Source organism: Telopea speciosissima, chromosome 10 (assembly GCF_018873765.1).
Source record: "Telopea speciosissima isolate NSW1024214 ecotype Mountain lineage chromosome 10, Tspe_v1, whole genome shotgun sequence".
Classification (NCBI taxonomy): Eukaryota; Viridiplantae; Streptophyta; class Magnoliopsida; order Proteales; family Proteaceae; genus Telopea; species Telopea speciosissima.
The window spans coordinates 55,098,155-55,120,953 of record NC_057925.1 but is presented as its reverse complement, the minus strand read 5'-3'; the positions used below and the strand labels follow the sequence as shown (position 1 = coordinate 55,120,953).

At 38.8% G+C, this 22,799-nt stretch overlaps 1 protein-coding gene across 2 annotated transcripts; it reads right to left on the bottom strand.

The window, feature by feature from the left end:
• Positions 1–2,436: 2,436 nt before the first annotated feature.
• On the bottom strand, positions 2,437–17,847 carry LOC122642893 (F-box/kelch-repeat protein SKIP30). 2 transcript variants are annotated; one of them, XM_043836511.1, is made up of 2 exons: positions 17,664–17,847; positions 2,437–3,857 (listed from the first exon to the last, which is right to left on the bottom strand). In XM_043836511.1, the coding sequence occupies exon 2, from the start codon at positions 3,781–3,783 to the stop codon at positions 2,728–2,730; it is 1,056 nt and encodes a 351-aa protein (XP_043692446.1). In that variant the 5' UTR covers positions 3,784–3,857; positions 17,664–17,847; the 3' UTR covers positions 2,437–2,727. The 2 variants fall into 2 exon arrangements, with proteins under 2 accessions (XP_043692446.1, XP_043692445.1); XM_043836510.1 differs by lacking the exon at positions 17,664–17,847 and adding an exon at positions 6,832–6,940.
• Between the last annotated feature and the right edge of the window lie 4,952 nt (positions 17,848–22,799).

Here is a 22,799-nt window from a genome sequence, read left to right as displayed (position 1 = left end):
AAAGAGAGCAGAAAAATTCTTAATTTTATTCTTAAGTTTATCTTGAGAAAGGATTGGTGGCCTCCCAATTGCGCTAGGACGCCCAGCTTCGTCCGTAAAGTCGAATCTCTATTGTCTCTCCTATCTTCTCTATTATTTTTATATTTTTTCTCTAGTTTATCTCCACCAAGATCCATGCACGTAACATATTGCTGGGATCCCCACCTGCCGTGCAACACTAGCACCGCAAGCATAGCTAAAACAGTGCCAACTGCCTTCGTTTCTGACCCCTTTTGTTGCCGCTTCCGTATGAGTACCGACAAGAGTAGTAGATCTGATGCTGCATCATCACATCCGATACTAATGATCCTCCTCCTTCTCGTCCTGCGTGTGGGTGTTTGTCAATTCAACTTTCTATCTTCTCCTTCTCAATTTAATACAAACATGAACAGAAAATGGTAAAATGAGAAAGACCCATTTCTTCCCTATTTACGTATGTGGGCATGCAGATGAGTGAGCTTGACTTACCTGAAGTATCAGTACTGGTATAACTACCATTCTAAATATTGGGCCTCCCATTAACTAGGACTAATCAACAATTGGGAATTTGCATAAGGTGGCAATCTAGTGTCCTTTTTATTCCACGTACAAATACCATTTTAAATACTTTTAATGGCAATATGGAGAGGTATTTATGGAAGTAAAAGAATACGTGTCGTCACAACAAAATCATACGTGAAGGCTTCATGTACGGGGAGCTGATTCGGGGATTTTTGCAAAAGGTGTCAATCTAGTGTGCTGGTAATGATCTTGATCCTGTATTGTCAAATCTTGGGGGGGGGGGATCCAATCCCAAGATTTGAGTGTTAAGGGGAGGGAGAAAAATGTTGCAAATACAACCCCTCCCACCCCCCCCCCAAAAAAAAAAAAAACACAATAGAGAATTTACAAAGCTACGGTTCTCTCATCTCCAAGGGGGTTTAGGTTTATTTTTACACAAACATGGGTGTGTCGAGCCGGTTTGGGTCAGGTCATGACATGGTCTGGTAAGGCAGGACATTAGTGTATGTGTGATATGTAGTTATTGATGGTTGAATGTGTGCTAGAGCATGTTCTAAGTCGGGGTTTGTTAGGAACTTGCCGACATGCTTTAAACTTTGTCCAATGTTGAATGAGGTTTTACCGACATCCACGATCTTGCATTGCACATTGTCCAGAATCCATTGGACGTCAACAACAGCTAGTTTCTGTCTTTTCTCTCCGAAAGGCACATCTTTTGAGCCCTCTTAAACAGATCTTTTCAGGGGGTCTCTCTCCTCTATATACTTCAAAAATGATACTCCAAGTGTTCTATACTTCTCTTTCACTCACATACTCTCTCAAATTCTCTCCCTGGTTTTTGCCTCCTGTTTTACTATTTCGAGTAGTGTTCTTAAACTCCTATTCTTGTTGATTGAGCACAACCTGAGTGTATGTTGACGAGGCCCAGTAAATGAGTGCAACAACTACTGGAATGGCCTATTGGGATTGTTTAATCTTGAAAGTTGATTTGCAATACCCGAATTGCATCATAGGGGCATCTACAGTTTTAATAAGAGTGACTGATGGCACACCTTAGCCCCTCTCATAACAACTACAAGTTTCTTGTTGCAATAGACATGTTAAAAATTGTTTATGAAACATCATTACATTATAATAACTTCCATTGTAGTCATTTTGTGTAAGATAAGTATATCTCCTCATAATTTATATGACAGTCACACAATTGACAATGATGTATGGCATGGAATGTTAGGTAGTTAAGAGGGATCATATAGATAAACTCAGTGTAACGGAGATGAGGATGTTGAGATGGATGCGTTAAAAAACTAGGAAGGATAAAGTAAAGAATGATTATATTAGAACTGATTTGGGAGTAGCTCTAATATATGATAAGCTATCAAAAATATTAAAAAAATAACGTTAGCGGAGGCCTTTGGATGCCCCAATACAGAGTATTAATTTGATTGAGATAATTTAACTAAAAGAGCCAAGGGCAAATCTAAAATGACCCTAGGAGAAGTGGTGAGCAAAGACATGCATAGTTTAAGCATTGTATCAAGTATGACCTCGAATAAAGCTAATTGTAGGGCAAGTATCCATGTAACCGGCCCCATTTAGTTAGGATAAGCTTGAGTAGTTGTTGTTTGCATTAAACTTATCAGGTGATCTCTTGATGCCATAGATGACTTAGTGGCAAAAGCAGCTATGGAGGGAACCTTTGGACAATAGAGATGGAAAACACTCCAGTGTGTATGTTTAATTTCCAGTTTCTGTAGGACCATGTGGTATTGGAATTAGGACAAAGTTTTCGTCCACCCACTCTCCCGCCCCTCAGTGAATGGGATCCCATTCACCATGGATGGAGGGAAACTCGGTCCTAGGAATTATTTATGCTTGATGTATAATTCTGGTTTAGAAAAGAAAAAGAACAATTCAATAGAAAGAACATATTCATTGATATATTATAGTTTTTAATCTGTTACCCCCTAGTGCATCCAATCAATCAACCAATATTTTGTAGCCTCACTGAATGGCAATTCCTCTTAGAAAATATCTGAGTGTATCAAATGTAACAAGATGTTCAAAAACTAAAAAACAGAAGCTGGGTATAAACGCTAGCTAACTCTCTCTCCCTTCCAATTGGGGGACTGAAACCCCAGTAGCAGCACCACTACTGGTTCTCATCAAAGTAGAGATAAAGCAGTATTAGATCCTCAACAGTGCACACCCAAGTACAGTGCCACGGCATTGCGTCATAGGGGAGACCTGGTGCCAAGTTGGTCTATCGATCCCAACAGTAAGGACATCGACATCAGACAGTGGTTTGATGTCTACATTCCATCTGCCAGGACCAATCACCCCTCCAATCATGTAAAGCTCATCTCCTAATCCGATCATTGCAAACCCAATTCTACTTTGAAAGTCCAAAGCTGATGCTGGTGCTGCTGCCATCATCTTTCGTAGCCTTTGCTCCTTTCCCTGCTTGAATATAACTCCATGGCTCAACACATATAGTTCCCCTCTAACCACTGCCATTGGGCCCTGCAGCCAACCATAGTCTTCAACTGCCCAACCACACGCAGCATTCTCCAAGACTTGCACTGTTGACAGCCCCCTATGCAATACATGCAACTTGCCATCGATCACCACCCCAGAACACGCTGAATTGTGTGTATGAGGGAGATCAGGAATCGGAACCCAAATGTCCTTCTCTGGGTCATAGATCTCAGCCTTAGAGATAGACTTTCGGCAGCTGGTGAAACCACCTGCAACAATAATCTTCCCTTCCAGCACACAACATGCAAACATGGCACGGGGTACTAGCATGGATGCCCGCCGATCCCAATGTTGGAGGATAGGATCATATGACCACACTTCATCAGTTGCAAAAATACCGTAATGATCACCAGTCAATGGATCGACATCATCACTGCCACCACCAAGAACAAACAGCTTCCCTGCAGTAGAGACCACACAAAAATGTGCAAGATGCCTGATCTCTGAGGGCAGAACAGGTAGTGTCAACCAGAGGTCTCTGAGAGGATCATAAAGCTGCCATAAATTCTCAGGCTCAAAAGCACATACACACAAGAACTCCTCTAATGCACCAAGCTCACGGCGGGCTTTGAAGAGCTCTGGACTACGAAGAGCGGTTCTCCACGAACGGCAAACAAGCTGCAAGCTGGGGTAGAGAGAGAACGGCACCCGTGCAAGGCATTGAAGCGCAACAGCGTCAGGGAGACCTTCAATTAGTCCAGACATAATGAGCCTTCTTACATCCCATTCAGACGATTCCTCACTGAATGGTGATGAGCATTGCTTGTGGAGCGTATAATCTGAAACATGAAGTGCATACTGCTTAGTGCAAGAAATATAAAAATTAGATATTGAATATATATAACTTCACAAATAATGCTCCCAAAAGTTGTATGGCACAAGAGGGCATCTCCAACCTTTTGTTGAACAAGTAGCAAATATCCTGTGAAATTTTTTATATTTATTTATTTTTATGAATAGGAGCTAAGAAAAGCATGCACATCAAAATCTTTACACAGTCCTTGACTCATATCAATATCTAGATCTTGGATCAATCTACAAAGTCCAGAACAGCTACTTCCAGTTTCCTCTCGAAAAGATCTATTGTGTCAAAAACCCAATACCAAAGAAAGCCACACACAGTAGCACCTTAACAGTTCACTACAAGAAATTGGGTCTGTAAACCCAAAAACTGCCCATGAAACAATTTTTATTTATTTTCACATGCTAAAAAAAAAATGATGTACTAAGCATGCACAGAAACATAATGCAGTGATAAAACTGAGATGAGAATATTGAGATGGATGAGAGGCCACGAAAGATAGGGTCAGAACCCAATGCATCCAACAGAACTTTAAAGTAGCACCAACAGATGTCAAGATGGCTTTGTCATGTGCAGTAAAGATCCAAAAAGGAAAGGAAAAAAAAAAAAGATTCAAGTGAAGGTGTCAGAAAGTACATAAGGGAATGCAAAATTGACTTGGGATGAAGTGGTGGGAAAAGATGTGTGTTTGTGAGTTATCAAAAGATATCGCCCTGACAGAGGGGAATGCTAGTGGAACAGGATTCATGTAGTGGACCCATGTAAACCCCAAGTAATGCAGGTAGAACTGACTTGAACTGTCTATATCTAATTAAGGGTGTATGCTGCACGCAACCAAATCTCTCTTTTATTTTCTTTTTGTTTCCATTTTTTTCTGATAAGTGTGTATGCTTCATGCAACTAGATCTTTCTTTTCTTTTGTTTTCTTCACCTTTTCTCTTTTATTTCGTTTTGCTAAATGAAGCAAAAGCAAAGGCAGTTCTGTCCTTTAGTGAAGGCATGTAATTGATGTTAGGGATCCTCTGTTCATTGGATTAGAGATGCCAACAAGTATTTGTCAATTACTTTTATAAATGAAAAAGATCTTAAAAATGATTTTCTGAGATATAATCAAACACAAATATACCAAACTACTTTTCATTCTAGCTGAAGCAGAATATATCAAATCATGTACTCGACTCATACATAGATGTAATCGATGTGTTTTCTCTTGCCTGCCACTTTCAATTTTATATGAATAACCATTGCATTCTTGTTAACTTATCCCGACACCTTTTCCGAAGGATTTCCTAACGAACCAATTCTGAATGAAAAATGAATAAAATTTAATTAAGATGATTTGTCATGGTAATCTTCTCAAGTCATCCACCATTTTTTAGGCATGTGGATAGTTGGTTTTCGTCCCTTGGCAATTAATTGTACACTTTTGGATTAGCCACATGTCAAATTTCAGAATCAACTTCAATCAAATACCAACCCATGTATTCTTGTAATTTTCAACCGTCTAAGTATGTCCATGCACCCTCGCATATTCCTAAGATTTTCAAAACTTTATTTTGCCACTTGGTGGATCTTTAGAGCTGTAGATTGACATGAAGACAGGGGACCTTGGGTCAACCCATCCACAAAATTTGGCCCATTTGATCTTGCTGCTACTTTGCAGATACTTGAGACATCATGAGAAGCTTATCAGAACGGGTCGTCCTGGATAATTTTACCCTAAAATATGATATGGCCATTAGAACATTTTCTGCAAGAATTCAAGAAGGATGACAACTCACAACTTGAAAGATCTGTTACTGTGAACTCCAATCCTTTTGCTTTTTCACTAGCTAGAAATCTACAAATGAAATTATTCGTTACTTAATTCCTAGAATGAGAGGTTTGATAGGCCTGTATTTCAGACATGGGCTTTACTCTTCAGTTGGTTCACTCCATAACATCTCCAAATGGTGGTGGTGGTCGTGCTCACACAAGGCGAAACCTAGGCGACGCCTTGACAACTATGCATACCATATGTTCTAAAAGTATAGCTTGCCTGTCCGGAAAGAAGGGTCCATTGCAAACTTTGCAATCCAACTCCTATCAATCAGGTTCTCTGTTTGGTTTATTCACAACCTCAACAATAATAACAAAATGGGTTCTGAATAATAGCCAGATAGTAGTGCACCTAACCCTGTGTGTGAATTATGCAACATATCAACTCATAAATTACTAAATCAGTTGTACCCCTCAATTTTCATATGGTCATGTCTAGAGAACAGTAGTCATTTTCCTAGACTGGACTTCAAGTACCTGAGAATATGATACACAACATCTAAATGCCCACTCTTATTCTTATTCTATAGGATATAGGGTTGGGAATAACCCCCTAAAATCCTGGTTCGATTGGATCAAAGTCGAGAGAGTTCTCTCAACTATAAGGGGAACCTATCCTCCGCTGGTTTCTGCTTTTACGAAAAGGTAGACGAAGATGACCAGGTGACACTATTTTTTGTCACCATCTTTCCTTCTTTCCTGAAATGCCCTTCTCCATTATATTAATTCTACTCCTCTCCTCTATTTAGTTTAATTCGAAGAGTATCCTTATTTTTTAATCTTAACTCCTTGTCCCTCCTATGTTTGTCTACCCAACAACCCCCTTAAAATTCTGGTTATTTACAAAATTGCCATTTGGTAGGCAGAAGTTTCAGATTCAACAACAATTTGAAGCCTAGTTCTCTTAGCAGGGAAATTGGTTTGGACTGGAACTCCAGGTTTAAGGTCGCCCTAGGGGAGTGAATCAATCACCAAAGTTTCAGTTTTATCGTAGTAGTAGAGATGGGATTCAAACAAACTTTCCTCAGATTAGCTGTACCGCAAACACAGAAAACAGGGAAGAAAATAGGATAAATAAAGAGATGGAGGAAAGAAGGATTGGAAGAATAGTGAGGATTAATTGAGAGACTCACCTGAGAAAAGGAGGGTCTCAATCGAACGAGCAGAAGATAGAGAGAGATCAGAATAAAGGGCAACACCATGCACACTCACACCTGTAAGGATGAACTCCAATCTCAACTCAATGTTCATTTTCATTCCATTCCAAACAATGAGGGTAAATATATAAAGAAAACTCCAAACAAAATAATAGAAATCTAATCTATTTTGGAACTACTTTACACAAGGAAACCTAGAAAACCAATACCATTATGGACACTAGTCCTATCTCCTACGTATGACCATCTCCAATAAAACAAATAAATAAATTGCAACTTACAATAATAACCCCCAATAACTAACAAACCCCTACCAACCCTTGTTGGTCCAAAAACTTAGGTTCGGCCGGTTCCACTTTGATCTGGGTTTCCAGATCCGATCCTACCGGACCAGCCATGAAAATGCCACCGAATAATTCTCCTCCCCCGAAAAGAACTCGACTCCATTGAGTTTGGATAAGAACCAAGGATACCATCTGAGTTAACTCGTTGGAGGAGAAACGATCCAGCTACCTTCTGGAGCTTTTTTTCGATATCCTTGGTGAGAAGAAGCTTCAATTCTCTGCTATTCAACAACAACAAAAACTCAGCCTTATCCCAAATAAATGGGGTCGGCCACACATTGATCCTTTCCCACAAAATCAGCTCTATTCAACGTCATAGTCGAAACAAGACCTAAACTATGCATGTCTTTACTCACCACTTCTCCTAGGGTCATTTTAGGCCTGCCCCTAGCTCTTTTAGAACCTTCAATCAAAATCAAGTCACTCCTTCGAACTAAAGCATCCGAAGGCCTCCGTTGAACATGGCCATGCCACCTCAGATATTATCATTCCTTATTTTATCCTTCCTGGTTTTGCTACTCATCCATCTCAACATCCTCATCTCTGCTACACTTAGCTTATCTATATGACGCTTCTTGACAGCCCAACACTCCCATCATACATCATAGCCTCTTATGACTGTCCTATAAAATTTTCTTTAAAGTTTTTAAGGAATCCGTCGATCACATAACACTCCGGATGCACCTCTCCACTTCATCCAACTTACTCAAATCCTCAGAGTGACATCATCTTCTATATCACCTTCCTTACTGATGATTGATCCTAGATACCTAAAATGGTCACTCTGCGGAATCTCCATCTCATCAACTTTTAACCTCTCACTATCTGTCCTGAAGTTGCTAAAGTTACAAACCATATACTCTATCTTAGTTCTACTTATCTTAAAACCTTTTGATTCCAAGGTTGATCTCCATAACTCCAGTTTGGTATTAATTCCAGCATTTGTCTCATCCACCAAAACAATGTCATCACCAAAAAGCATGCACCAAGGAACCTCACCTAGGATGTTTCTGGTTAACTCATCCATAATAAGCACAAACAGATAAGGGCTCAAAGCTGATCCTTGATGTAACCCAACTATAATTGGGAATTCACTATCTTGACCCCCTACAGTTCTTACACTAGTCACCGCACCATCATACATATCTTAAATTATGTCCGCATATTTACTTGAAACAATTTTCATCGTTAGTACATGCCAGATTAAATCCCTAGGAACTCTGTTATAAGCTTTCTCTAGGTCTATAAAGGCCATATGGAGATCTTTTTTGCTCTCTCTCTAAATCATTCCATGAGTCTCCCAAGTAGGAAGATAGCTTTTGTTGTGGATCTTCTTGGTATAAAACCAAATTAATTCTCTGAAATAGTGGTCCCTTTTCTCAGTTGTGTTTCAATAACCCTCTCCCATTATTCATAGTATGACTCATTAGTTTTATGCCTCTATAGTTGTTGCAGCTTTGGATATCCCCTTTATTTTTGTAAATCGGGACCACAAAGCTTCTCCTCCATTCATCTGACATTCTCTCAGTGCACATAATCTTATTAAACAACTTAGTTAACCAAGATAAGCCACAGATTCCTAAGCTCTTCCACACTTCTATGGGGACCCCATTTGGGCCTGGAGCCTTGGCTATTTTCATCTTTCTTAGTGCTTATTTTACTTCAGAAACCCTAATTTACGTATATACCTCTGACAGGTAAGTTGATGTTTAGTACCTTCTCCCAGTCCACCATAACTCGGATTGGTTTAATTAAATATGCTATAGAAATAACGATTCCATCTCTCCTCGATGTCCTCATCCCTTACTAGGACTCTACCATCATCACTTTTAATGCATCTAACATGGCCGAAGTTTCGACTCATCCTTTCCCTCATTCTAGCAATATTATAGATAGCTTTTTTCCCCTTCCTTGGTGTTCAAGTTGTTATAGAGATCTTCATATTTCTTCGCTCTAGTGTTCCCCACAATCTTCTTAACTTCATTTTTAGCAGATTTATATCTTTTTAGATCTTCCACATCCTTAGTCCTTTGCCATGTTGAAACTAGCTTTATTAGTCTTGATGGAGGCTTGGACCTCATCATCCCACCACCAAGTCTCCTTAGGAGAATGACATTTTCCTTTCGATTCCACTAGGACATGTTTAGCCACCTTCTTCATACACGTATACATCTCGTTCCACATCAAATTAGTATCTCCTTCCAAGTTCCACTTCCTTGTTTGACCACCTTGTCAGTAATGACTTCAAGGATTCACCTTTCAAATTCCACCACCTTACCTTAGGGCAAATAGGTTTGCCTATCTTATGATCCTGCGTGAGGAGATTCACATACCCTTAATGTTGTGCCTTCTTATCAAATAGCCAGATCACCCAAAAAGAATGAGACACACTTTCAGAGGTAAGACATCACATTGCGCTATATCCACGAACCAACCAATAGAGTATTTGAGTAAACACCCATCAATAATTTTAAGATTGGTCGTGTTCACCCATGCAACCTTATACGGATTGGGATGTGGCTCTATCTTCAACCTAAGGTTATGAATGGCATTTTCAGAGGCAGTTGTTGCGGCGTCAATCTTCTTCCTCAAAAACCTTGTGAATGATAAAAACAGGACAAAGAACATAACAAGGATGTTGCTCCCCGTAACTGTTTTTATGGTTGCCTTCACTAGGCTTTTGCTCTGCCTCCAAACAAACTGTCTCGAGACTCCATTGGTCTTGTGAAGCAAGAGGTATGAAAGAATCCTTGTCAATATAACTACCAAATGGTTGGGACACTCATAGTTCGAGAACTCGCGAAATCTCAAGAATCTCATTTTTTTGGGAGGCCGAGTCGAGTTGGTATACAAGTTCTCAAATTAGGTCGAGATCTCGGCATAGTTATCAAGGTGTGGCCATGGCATCCAGGCTCCTTGGTCGCCTTGGACACCATGGCGGGCGCCTTTCTGCCATAGCTGTGTCACCTTGATCTTTTCACCCCCTAAAACGCCATGGTCGCCTTCCCGCCTTGATAACTATCGATCTCGGGTAACTCGAGATCTCGGGTGACCCAAATCTCGACCCATCTACTTCTTTAAAAGTCATCTAACTCGACAAAACTCGATATTTCTCGATCTAGTTCTGTCCAAAAGTTATTTTCTTCCCCATTTGAAGGTTGTGACTCATTTTACCTCTGGATTTCAAATTGTAACCTGCGGAAGAGTTGATTCAGCTGCACATTTGAAGGATTCAGCTACACATCTTCAAGATTCATCTCAAATTTTATATGCTTGCTGTGGAGCATTATATGCAACAGTATGTCATGGGAAGACTATGTGGCACTACTGGAGACTGAAAAAAGAAATATGTTCATACCCCTTATGCATGAAGCACTGAATTGCAGCCTTTGGCATCACAGAATTTCTGTCAGAACCACAACCTTGAGGTAGAGCGTAGGGCGGTTTGGCCTTGAAGATGCCATGGTTTGTCACTTATAGATCCAAGAGATCTAACCATTGGATTAAATCCAACTCACTGTTGAAGGAAGGTTCTGTGATGGACATAAGGATATCAAAAGCTTGCCACAAGTTTCTTCCAGAAAATTCTCAAATCCAAGTGTCGTAGGGGTGCTTGAATATTCAATACATCCACCTTATGAAGGACATGAAATAGCCCAATAACAGAGAATGATACCTTGGTTTTTCTCACAGTAAACACAGGTTGCAAAAAATAAAATAACACTGAGAATAAGAAAAAATAGGAAAGAAGGGGAAGAAGGAATGGGGATAGGGTCTTTAACCCACAGTATCACACCGTAATTGCCTCACACAAAAACTAACTCTCTCAGCCATGGTTACAAAACCAAGTCTTTCTTTTCCAAAATCCAAATCGTAGGGGAGGTTCCCCTTTGCTTGTATTTATAAAATAAAATAACTCAAATACAAAAAGAAACTCTCCATGCATGAATGGAGATCCCATCTACAATAAATTCTCAACATAGAAACTAATCCTACCAAACATTTAATCTCATGTTACAACCAAATTGGAAACTAAATAATTACTTAGCAAATAGAAACAAATATCAGAACAAAATCTTCTTGGACCTCTCACGCAAACCATATTTTGTCCAAGATACCTCTGATGGGACCCACAAGATTTTCTAAGATATTATCCCACACAAGGCTGTAACTATCTCCAAAAATATCACTTTCTGATGGCCAGAATGGCCCCACATCATCGTTCATGTGAACACCACATGAACAATGTCACATGAACGGTAAGTCGGTAACCCCCTTGAACTGCATCAGCTCTTCCCCCAATTGAAAAAACTCGTCCACGAGTTTAATATAAGCCTACAGGTGATCTTGGTGTGGTGCACGTCCAATTTCAGGTCATACACATACTCTGGCAGCTCTATACAGCTAGGGATGTAGTCCTCCAGACATGGCCCTCTCTCCTCAAAGAATTTAGGCAGAATGACATACTCAATGTGCTCAACTTCAGAATCAGACAACATCAATACATTCGAGCCAATTGTTTATCCAGTTGCCTCTGTTCTGCAGACAATTGTTGCAACGACTCAAGTATTCAATTGAAAACATCATAGGTCTGATCTGGGTTCTTTGTACTACCCTCCACCATAGCTCTGATACCAAAGTGGATGTCATTACCGTTGCCTTCACTAGGCTCACACTCTCTCTCCAAACAAATTGTCTCGAGACTCCATTGCTCTTCTAAAGCAAGAGGTATGAAAGAATCCTTGTCAATATAAGCTACCAAATGGTTGGGAAACTAAACAGAAATATGCTCGTACCCCTTATGCGTGAACCACTGAATCACAGCCTTTGACATCACAGAGTGTCTGTCAGAACCACGACCTTGAGGTAGAGAGTAAGGGTGGTTTAGCAACGAAGATATCATAAAGGAACCGCTAACCTGTGGCATGCTGAAGGACTTCTCTGGTGGAGGAGGTTTCTTGCTTGTACTATAACCTTTAGAGAAGGTATCTGGGAAGCTCCTTTGATTGTAAGGCCCTTCAGACTGTTCTCTTCCACGTGATATGCTACCTACACAACATCCTTCATCATAAGAATCACTATACTAATTTGACGCATAGTGGTCAAGGTGTCACCTAGGCGGCGCCGTCATTGTAAGGCGCCTTGCACTGGGTTTTATTTGTGTTGAGCCCGGTATTTGCCCTTATTTATGCCAAATAACATTTATTTGGTATTTCATTTACTTAAGATATTATTCATAAATAAGAAAATACCCCCTATTAGAATCCAATAAAAATAGTTGAAAAATCAAATTCCAAATGGATAAAAAGTCAACCCCCCTAGTTCAAGAACAAAAACTGGATTTTCGACAGTAGGTGAAATTTAAACTTTCAAATGTTGGGGGTTTTCTCAAATCTAAAAATTCTATAAATCTTAATATGGTAAGACATTGCTAAAAACCAAAAGTGCGGTAAAATATTCAATTGTTTTGATATCTAAAAAAAATATTTTCGTTCAAAGCGATTTTGACAACATTCGCGCATACCAAATAAGGTTTGACCGAAACATAACTTTTTTCAATATAAATCAGATGTAAGCAATTTTGGATTTGTTAGAAAGCTGGTTTTGTGCTCTAACTAATACAAAAAAGTCTCATGTGATAATAAAATCATTTAACTAGTCTAACTTCTTAGAGAACAAGAACATTTCTCTAAATCAAGAGCAATTGAATTACTTATAGATAAGATTATATTTTCTAAGAACAATATAAACCAAATGTATGTTTTGAACTTTTGATTGTTTCAAACTTGCTATAGCTTGCTTCTTCAGCTCTGTTGTCTTCTAGTTCTATCCTGATTTTTGATGACTTGATGTGGCTTAAGATTGATTTTTGATGACTTGATGTGGCATAATGTTGATTTTTTATGACTTGAGTAGATTTAATGTTGATTTTTTTATGACTTGAGGAGGCTTAATGTTGATTTTTTATGATATAAGGTACATATTGTAGCATATTAAAATATTGTAGCACACTAAATAATGTTAGAAAAGGGGGAAATAAAAAATAGCACTTGAGGGCGCCTTTGTCGCCTAGGCGGGCGCCTTGCCGCCTTGACAACTATGCTTTGACGGTGCAAACCATTCCAAAAATATGCCACATATTGCTCAATGGCATAGTCCCCTAGGTGACGCCTAGGCATCCAGGCGCCTTGGTCACCTAGTTGGTGCCACCTTGATTTTGGGCCCTCTCCAACACCTTGAGTCACCTAGGTGCCATGACAACTATGCTTAGCGGTCATGCAAACCAGCCTCAATTGAGCTAACTTGAGATGCATGCACTGCTTGTAATCAGTAGGCAAAAATCGTCGATTCATGGCCTCTTGCATTTCAGTCCGACTATTTACCAACTTGATATCTCAAATCCTATTATGTCGTTGGTGCGCAATCCACCAGACTCGATTAGTTTGGCATCAGCAAATAAATTCTTCCTAACCAGGCCAGCAAATAAATTCTTTCTGAAGAATCCATATATCGGATTTGAGTGAGTTGTTGAGAGAATTTAAAGATCTGTTCCAGCAGTCCAGCACTACCATTGACCTGAAGTCAAGGTTCGAAAACTCGGTCTCGACCAGGTCGAGTTTCCGAGATCTCGAGATCTCGGCGAAACAGTTGTTTTTTTTTATGTTTCGGAATTATGTTTCGGTGGGCATATGGCCATAGTTGGCTCCGAAACTTTAAGGTAAGCTTGTTGTAGGCTTAATAAACATATTTAAAGGTTCAAATTGAAGAAAAAAAACACCCAGTTTGGTGTTTTGGATTTGCACCCTTGGTTGGCACTTGGCAATAAAGGCCGAACCCTTAATGTAATATTGCCTATTCTACACATTGTTTGAATGATATGGGACATAATTGGTAAGTAAAACAAGTAAATTATGCACATAATATTGAATAATTATTTAAGAAATAGTTAAAGACTTAAAGTTTCTACTACAAACCACAAGAATACAATTAAGTCTTCACAATGGATATTACATAGACACCCAACCTAAGTACAATGAATAATACATAAATCATAGACACCTTACTACCATGGTCTTCCTCGTGTTAACTCCCAAGTCCCAACAATACAATACTATGACTCTATGAGTACTGAGGAGGTTGAGATTCTCGAAATATTTGAGATTTCACTGAAATTTCTCCGAGATTCTCGAAATATTTGAAATCTCGACCGAGATTTTCGAGATTTGATATTTTGTAGTTTCGTATCATATCTCGTCTCGACTAGCTCGAGTTTACCGAGATTTCCGAGATCTCGCCGAGATTTTGAACTATGCCTGAAGTTCAGCCATAACAGGCCAGCTGATAGTGAGCTGTGTATGGTTGTTGTTTTCTGTTGTTAGTTGCTATTTTCTATGCTTCTATCGGTCTATTCAATCTGTCTGTTGGATTACCTTGGATTTGATATATGTTATCCCAATTATTGTGAGGATCATCTGTTGTTAATGTGATGGTGAGTTTCTGTGATGATAAGAAGTTACAGTTAGGTTACTGATTCTGAAACCTAGTTGCTATTTTGGAGATCATACAATATCTCACCATCTCACCGTTAGATTGGGATCAACTTTTGGGGTATAAAAGACCTGTCACCCTAGGGAGAATAAGGATAATGTTAATTTGGGGCTGATCAGACTTTTCATTTGGGGGATATCTTCAGCTTACTTTGCTGGTTGTGTCCACATACGGCGCTTCCTGTGGGAGGATTCTGAACATGCTAAGATGTTAGCTTGAATCCACCAGTTAGTGGATGTAGGCATTAGCCAAACCACTTTAAATACTGTGTCTTTTCTTTTGTGTTTTTAGTTACTCTGCATCCTCCAAATTAGTGCACATAGGCTTAGCATTTCCATTTACCCCTCTCCTGAGCTACATCTTTCGATCAACAGAAGCATCTTCTCGCATCCAAATCCTGACCTCACTCCATGCTAACCATTGTTGCGAATTATTGATCAAGGCCTAGAAGACAAACAAAAAGGTCCCCCTCCCCCATTATTGGAACCACATGGTTGACAACCCCACCCCAGCAACAAACTCCTGCTAGCATACCTCTAACAAGCATCCTACGCTTGGGTGCGAGATACCAAGCTTCAGGCAATTGTTTGTCGTATTAGAGATACTGAAATGCAAGATACGAGGATGAACAGAATCTTCCTTCCACCAGCATCTTAGCTTTGACAACAGTACCTCCAGAATTTCTCAACCCACTTCCGGAGAGTGCCTATGTTTTGCAGGAAACTTCCACAGCTCCATGATGGGCATGATCAGAAGCACTGTATTGCTGAATTCACATTCACCAAACTGATTTTAATATCCCTCTAATAATCAATATCCCACCGTTTTACACCCATCTTTTGGCCATTCCTGGATTCTATTGGCTGTCTCTATGATATTTCTTTCCTCATGTAGGCGTAGCTACTAAGAAGAGCTAAGCTGCTGCAGGGAAAGGTTCCCAAGCTGGTATAGCTCCATTATTTACCAATCTCTTATCTAGTTAGCCCTCTAAAGGTTTCACAAGGAAGGATGCAAAGTATGGCAACGTTACCAGTCACATAGTTATATTATCATTAGTTACCATCTGATCTATTCCATTAATTTTATTGAATTAATAATATTTCCTATAACCCAAATTGCAAGAAACACATCAATCTTTTCAAGACAAACGGCAATTGTAATTTTTTTTTTCTCTAAATGCTAACATACACAATAAACAAAAATATATATTACAAATCAAACCATATGAAAGAAACACATTAGATCAAACTTAAAATATTTAATAGATAAAAAAGTGGATTAAAAGAAAACAGTATCAGACAGCTTCAACTACTGATGGACCGGCAAGCAACAAAGAGCACTAAACCAAGGAGACTGAAGACACAGATAATGAGCCACTGAGGCAGGTGCACTACCTCGGACCGACCCAAACCCATCTGGGAACCTAGATGCAGTTTGAGTTTTGGGTCCAGTAGGAATTACTAGTCTATTTATTTATTTGGATTTATCTTTTAGTCTTTTGTTTAATTTTAAAACACGCTATAGCCAGTGGTAGAGTTTCATTATGTTTCAGTTTTAGAGTTAGAATAGGAGTGCTTTGATTTCTTTTATTTATACCATGTAATCGTGCAACTAGAACTCAGATTTGAAGAATGGAATAGTGAAGTGTTTGTGAGTGCCTGCATGGCCAGAGTGATTGTGCGATCTTCTTCTCCCCCTCCCCCTCTTCTTCTTCTTATGTGATTTCCCTCTCCCCTGCAACTCTGATATTCCATTCCTCCCTACTGGCCCTCCACCAGCCACTGCTGCACCAGAATCAATAACTCAATAGAATAATGGGAATGTCATAAAAATAAATCTTAATGGTACGAAGTTTGTATGAATTCTATTAACCCCGTCTGATTGGATTCTTCAGAGCAAGAAGGCTATTCTACAGGCTCCAGCAAACACCTTCTATTTTTTTTTTTTCCAGTGTTTCTCTTTCTGCAGAATATTCTGAAGCAAGCATATTAATTTGGAAATACAACATTAAGAAATAAAGTTTCTCAGCATAAATAACTAATGTAACAAATTTTTTTGGAAATGCAGCATGCACCCAGGAAGTTCATCAGAAGGAAAACCTAAGCTTATGTATTCATGAAAGATAAACTGATATCAAAACTCAAAGCCTCAATGTTAAGCTCAATTCCAAACATCATTGGCTAAAGTAAACCATGGCCAAAGAAATGTTCTTTCATGGCAAAACCCAGATCATAACAATAAAATAAAATCTACGAACAGGCATTCGTGAGCACAATAAGCCAGTCACAGAAGCCTCACACTCCAATAAGTAGAATTATAAATGAATGAATGAACTCAATACTTTTCCATTATGAAGGGTCTCGGACTAAATTTTAAAACTTTTTCAAAATAAAACTTAACCCATATTCCAAGGTCATAGAGCAAGCAAGCCCCTCCTGCTTAATTATCATAGAGACAATTCGTATTTTGAGTGAAAGCCTCATCATATGTACCACAGAACCAAACCGGTCAAGCAGGCATTACATATTTTAGGACAGAAAAATCAAGACGAAACACATAGAACATCGGATCAGGAACTCCACAAAACCCAACGCAATCAATTACTTGAGTAATCGAAAACTGGAACTAAATCCCGAAAACGTTAACAAATACCTAAATCATGAATTCATTGACCCATTCATGTCCAAAGTCCTTTAATGAACAGATAAACACTCCTAGTTTTCCCACAAAACGCATGTACCTTCTCTTCCTCTTCACCGAATAGAAATGAATGCAGTTCGTCCTCACTTTTAACGAAAAAACCCACTTCGAATTTTCTTTATGGTGAATGGAATTGAGTGATTTCAAGGAATTAACGCACAAAATAAAACGAATTTTAAGAAATTTTGGATTGAGAGAGGAAGAGAGACATGCTACCTTGAAGATGAAGACTGACGAAAGAAACCAGCTGGAAGCGTATTACGATCTGCTCTTCCGTTTTCGTTTCAGTATTGGTTGACGATGGTGGAGCTCTGGGGAAGGTAATAGTACATCTGCAAATTAGTTGTTGCGTTATCGGAGATATGCCCAAAGCATTTAACAGTCAGTAACACCCCTTGTTGAGAAAATTTGTAAGAATCGAAGAGATGCTGTGTGTATTAAACGGTGCAATGGGCGTGACCGTGACGTGAAATCCTGAGGGACTTAACCTATACTTACCCTAAAATGAAGGGAATATTCGTCTCCAACGGCCTTTTTCTTGCTCTCCAAACATGACATATATATTAAGGGCGACAGTAGGGGTGTCAATTGGTCGGTTCGGTCTGATTTTTTTCGATTTTGGTGTGATTTTTAAGAAAATCGAAACCGAACCAATAAAGATTTTTCGGTTTCTATGCAGTTTGGTTTCATGTCGGTTCCGATTTATAGTATGGGTTGATAGCGATTTGGATTCGGATCGGTACCGAATTTTTTAAAACAAGTTGGGTTCGGTTTGCCTATTTTCTTCTCTTTCTCTTTTCAACTACATGAAATATTTCATTAGTTCCACACTTAAAAATGAGACCAATGGAAGAAGCATTGTTACAAATCAATTTCCCTATTTTCATAACCTCATACTCATTGATTTGTAACAATTTTCCTTGTAACCATAAATTTACTCATTAATATTAAAATCAATTCAATTATTCATAACCTTATACTCATTTTATGATCGGTTTCATTTGGTTCGGTTTCAGTTTGTTAACGATCGGTCCGGTGCGATCCGGTTTTTAGGCGGTCCTGTCATACCCATTTGGTTCGATCTCAGGTTTTTCGGTCGTCTTCGATTGGTCTTAACGGTTCAAGCTAGGTTTTGACACCCTTAGGCGAAACATTAGGTGTGGCTAGCTGCTAAACTTCATGTCCACTTGGCACCATTATGGTCCATTGAGGAGTGTCAATCGATCGGTTTGGACCAGTTTCGGTTTGGTTTTACCAGTTTCGATGTGAGAATAAGTGAGTCCACAATATGATCCAATAAGGGTGTATCGATTTTGGTTCAGCTTCGGTTTAGTTTCAATTTCATATTAGTTTCTTTTAGCGGTTTACTATTTGTTTTCGTTTCGGGTTGATTTTGGTTTGCTTTGTAAATATATATTTAAAAAAAATGCAGGAAAAAAGTATATTTTATGAATTTTGAGCTGCTATGGGTTTTCGTCCTTTTCTTTTTTTTTTTTCAAATTGGTTTAGTGTCTTATCGGTTTCAATGTCACAAAATCCCAATCCCAAAAAATGATCCAAAAAGCTCATTTCAGTTTTGTTGGTTCGAACTAGGTTTTGATACCCCTAGTCCATTGTTCTCTCTCTCAATTGGTTGGTTCGGTCCAGTTTCCATTGGGCTGAATTGGTTTTGATATTTTAATAGGTTAACCCGAAACCAAACCATTATGAAGGTTTCGATTTATCTTATTTTGTTAATCAGTTTGTTATTGAGCTACCATCGTGCTCTGGTTCATTTCGGGTTTACATGTATAAATAAGGAAAACAATGAGAACATTTTGGTTTTCAATTTCCAATTTCAGGTTTTTATCGGGTTTGGCTTGTTTTTTGCGATTGGAGCACTTGGTCAGTCCGATTTGATTTCAATATGAGCTTGGTCGGGTCTGAATTTATAATTTTTTTAGACCGACTGGCTCGGGCTGGACCTTGACACCCTTACTCGCCTTCCTTTTGTTCACAGGAATCTCACTTGGGTCTTATGAACCACATTCATTTGCCACCTGGTGAGAAGGTTGTGGTTTGTCTAAAGTTTGGGATCAAAAGTCTTCGTTTTGTTTAATTGAGATTTGGGAAGGTTTGTAATCTACTTTTGGGCAAGAGTTCTAAGTGGGGGAACGTGGCCCAACGCATGTATGAGGGCCAATGGGAGATTGCATTGTGGCATCTATGTGGTGGTCATTTCACCACCTCTAATTCTAGGCACAGGGCACACACTCCCCCACAAAGAACTTTTCTCCACTACTCTTATATTGGCTTAATAAATTTCAACATATATCAAAGAAAAGAAAAGAACAATGAGTAAAGATGTAGGAGCAAATGTGGAATGCAAATACCTATGGGCTAGGGGTGTCAACATATGGACCACACAAATTAAACCAATCGGATTTGACTAGTTAAAATCGAAATCAGCTTGACCAGTTAGTAAATGGTCCAGTGTTCGATTGTGCTCGACTCCTGATGGTAGGTTGACGAGCGCCTGACCAAACCTTGTAACATACTATTTATAGCCTGACTAGCATGAGCCTGATATATTATGGACCGGTAATCGACTAATTGAATATCAATAGCTCCATGCTTGGTCTATGGGGCCCATTTATCTAAACAACATGATCTTAAATTGGTGAGGAGAGATTAGGGCCCGACCGAAACCAAATAGGACCAACTGATTGACACCCCTACATGCATTAGTATTCAAATTCATCATCATTGTACCATATGTAATGATAGATGTGACAAATCTCATTGTTGGATAAATACTACATGGTCTTATATTGGTATACATCTCTTTGTATGTCCATGCATACTTATGATATTCCGACCATTATTGTGAAATTCTTCCATAATCATGAACCTTCAAAGCTATATTTTGCCAATTGACAAACTATGTCTTGGGTTGACATTTTACAAGTGAGTGAGGGAACTTGGAATCTACTTGTGCAGAAAATTTGGGCTTCCTTTGATCTACCACATAGCAAATATATGGGCTGCTTTGATATCTTTATCAAGATAGCTAAATACAAAAAATAAAATAAAAAAACAAATAAAATATATAATAACTGTTTATTATAAAAATATCATATAAATCTTTAAGTGTAGATAAAGTGTATATTTTCGAAGCTAATACATGTATGGAATATCCAATTAGCATAAAAAAAAAAATATGAGGTGCTTGATACTTGTATTCAATATTTGATTACCTCAATAAAAATCCAGATTTTCAAGCATTTATCCATATCTCCACTGTTGAGTGTTGAGTTGCTGCTGGTATTTTGGACAAAGCCAGAGTAATTAGAGGATGTGGGTCCAAATGTATTCAATCCAGGGTTTTAATAATCGGTATCGATATCGGTCCGTATTGATCTTGTTTTCTTTAAAAAACTTGATTCTTTTATATTTTTAGTCCGTTCTAATCCACTGATATGGGATCGGCCAATAATCGGTATTGGTCTCTATCAATACCGATACGATTCGACAGATCCACCCGATCTGATACCGATTCCTCAAACCATGGTCTGATGATCCAATCTATGATATTGATTATCGTTTTTTTTTCTTCGAAATAACGATTTTTATTTTAAAGGATTGTGGCTTCCCAAGGCTCTTAACCCAAAAAAAAAAATATGTCTTCCCAAGGACACGTTGACCATGGGGATTTAGATGCGCGTGAGAGAATATCAAAGACGATAACATACTAAAACCCTTTAAGGATTTGTGAACCCTAGAATGATGTCCTTTTTCAAACTCTGGTCATACTTTTATTCTTAGAAAAAAATCTGTTTTTATCTTTGGTTAAAAAAAAAAACAACCTCTAGTTATATAAAGAAGGAGAACAGAGAATATGATGTTGAGAAGTGTAATTTAGGCATTGCTAAGGGGGTCCATGTTTCACCTAGGTCGAAAATTTAAGAAAGGCCCGAGACATCCTAATTACATAGATCAAGAAGTCAAGGTAAGGATACGGGCCAGAGTGAGACTATCCTATTTGCCACAGACAGGGCCCTCCTAGCCAGAAAATACGCAATAATTTTCACGTTATAAGCAAAACCAAAGGAGTAAATTTTATTGTCTTCATACCTTAAAATATTATTAATTTTTTTTTGGTAAGAAAATATTGTTAAAAATTTCCAGACTACGATTCTATGAACCACACTTGATGACCCGAGTATACATATACATTATTAACTGCAAGCCGTAGTGTCTCTCTCATACTCACATCGTTCATAAGTATGTACAAAATGCTCGCATTTCATCACTATTGGAGGCTATTTCGGAGGGTTACGATCGTGTACAATTGGAGTCTGATAATAAAAGCATCATCACTTATCTACAAGGAGGTTTATCTTCTTCACTACTTAACTTCCGTCCTATTTTAGAAGATATTAGAGTAAATTACTCCCCCCTCCCCTCGATTATGCTCTAATGACAAACCCCTCCCCTGAGTATTGAGTAATGACTCTCCCCTCCCTTGTATTAACAAGATTCTATCAACCGTACCCATTCCGTTAAAAATGACTATTAAGTATTAGAAAAAGACTATAATACCCCTTCTTCTTCTTCTTCATCTTCATCTTCTTCCTCTCCTCCTCCAACTCCTCCTTCAACTCCGCCCCAACCCTACTGCCAACGCAACCCATCTCACCGCCGCCACTCATGTTCTCTCCTCATTCTTCCCTTATCGGAATCTACGTTATTTCGACTAAGATTCCTTCCCCGAGACAGCTTGTCTCTATGAGGTCTAGAAAGGACGGAGTCTTCCTGAGTGTTAACTCCAAAGGACTGGATTGTTCGGATACATTTTGGGCTTCAACCTGCAAAAATGGAGGAATTAACAAGGAACAACACAAACTAATTATGAAGGCATTAAAAGAAGAAGATACTGTTTCTCCTCCTCTTTTTGAAGAACTATCAAACTCCGATTTAATAGAGGTAGAAAATTCAAGATCAGATGCATAGAACCCACGAAAAATCATTGGATATCTTCAATCTCTGCTTACCTTTTGATGGGAACCCATTAATTTTATACACTTAAAATTAACGTATAAATCCCTTCGTTGCCGTTGTGATGAACGAGAAATAGAAATTGAATTTGTATTTCACAACCGAACGAGATACCTTGGGAATATTGGAGGAGGAGTCGAGAATGGCAAGGAGATCTTCAATGAGGTCTTTGAATGAGGCCTTCTCAGGTTAATGGGGCTGTTGGGAGAGGCCATAGCCTCTGAAATCGGGTGCTAGTGCCCTGAATCCGGCGTTGGCAACGACGATCATCTGGTGCCGTCACGAATACCAGATCTCCGTGAACCCAAAATAAAT

Coding starts and splice junctions, on each gene's coding strand:
- LOC122642893 (XM_043836511.1), bottom strand. CDS start 3,783: ATGTCTGGACTAATTGAAGGTCTCCCTGACGCTGTTGCGCTTCAATGC.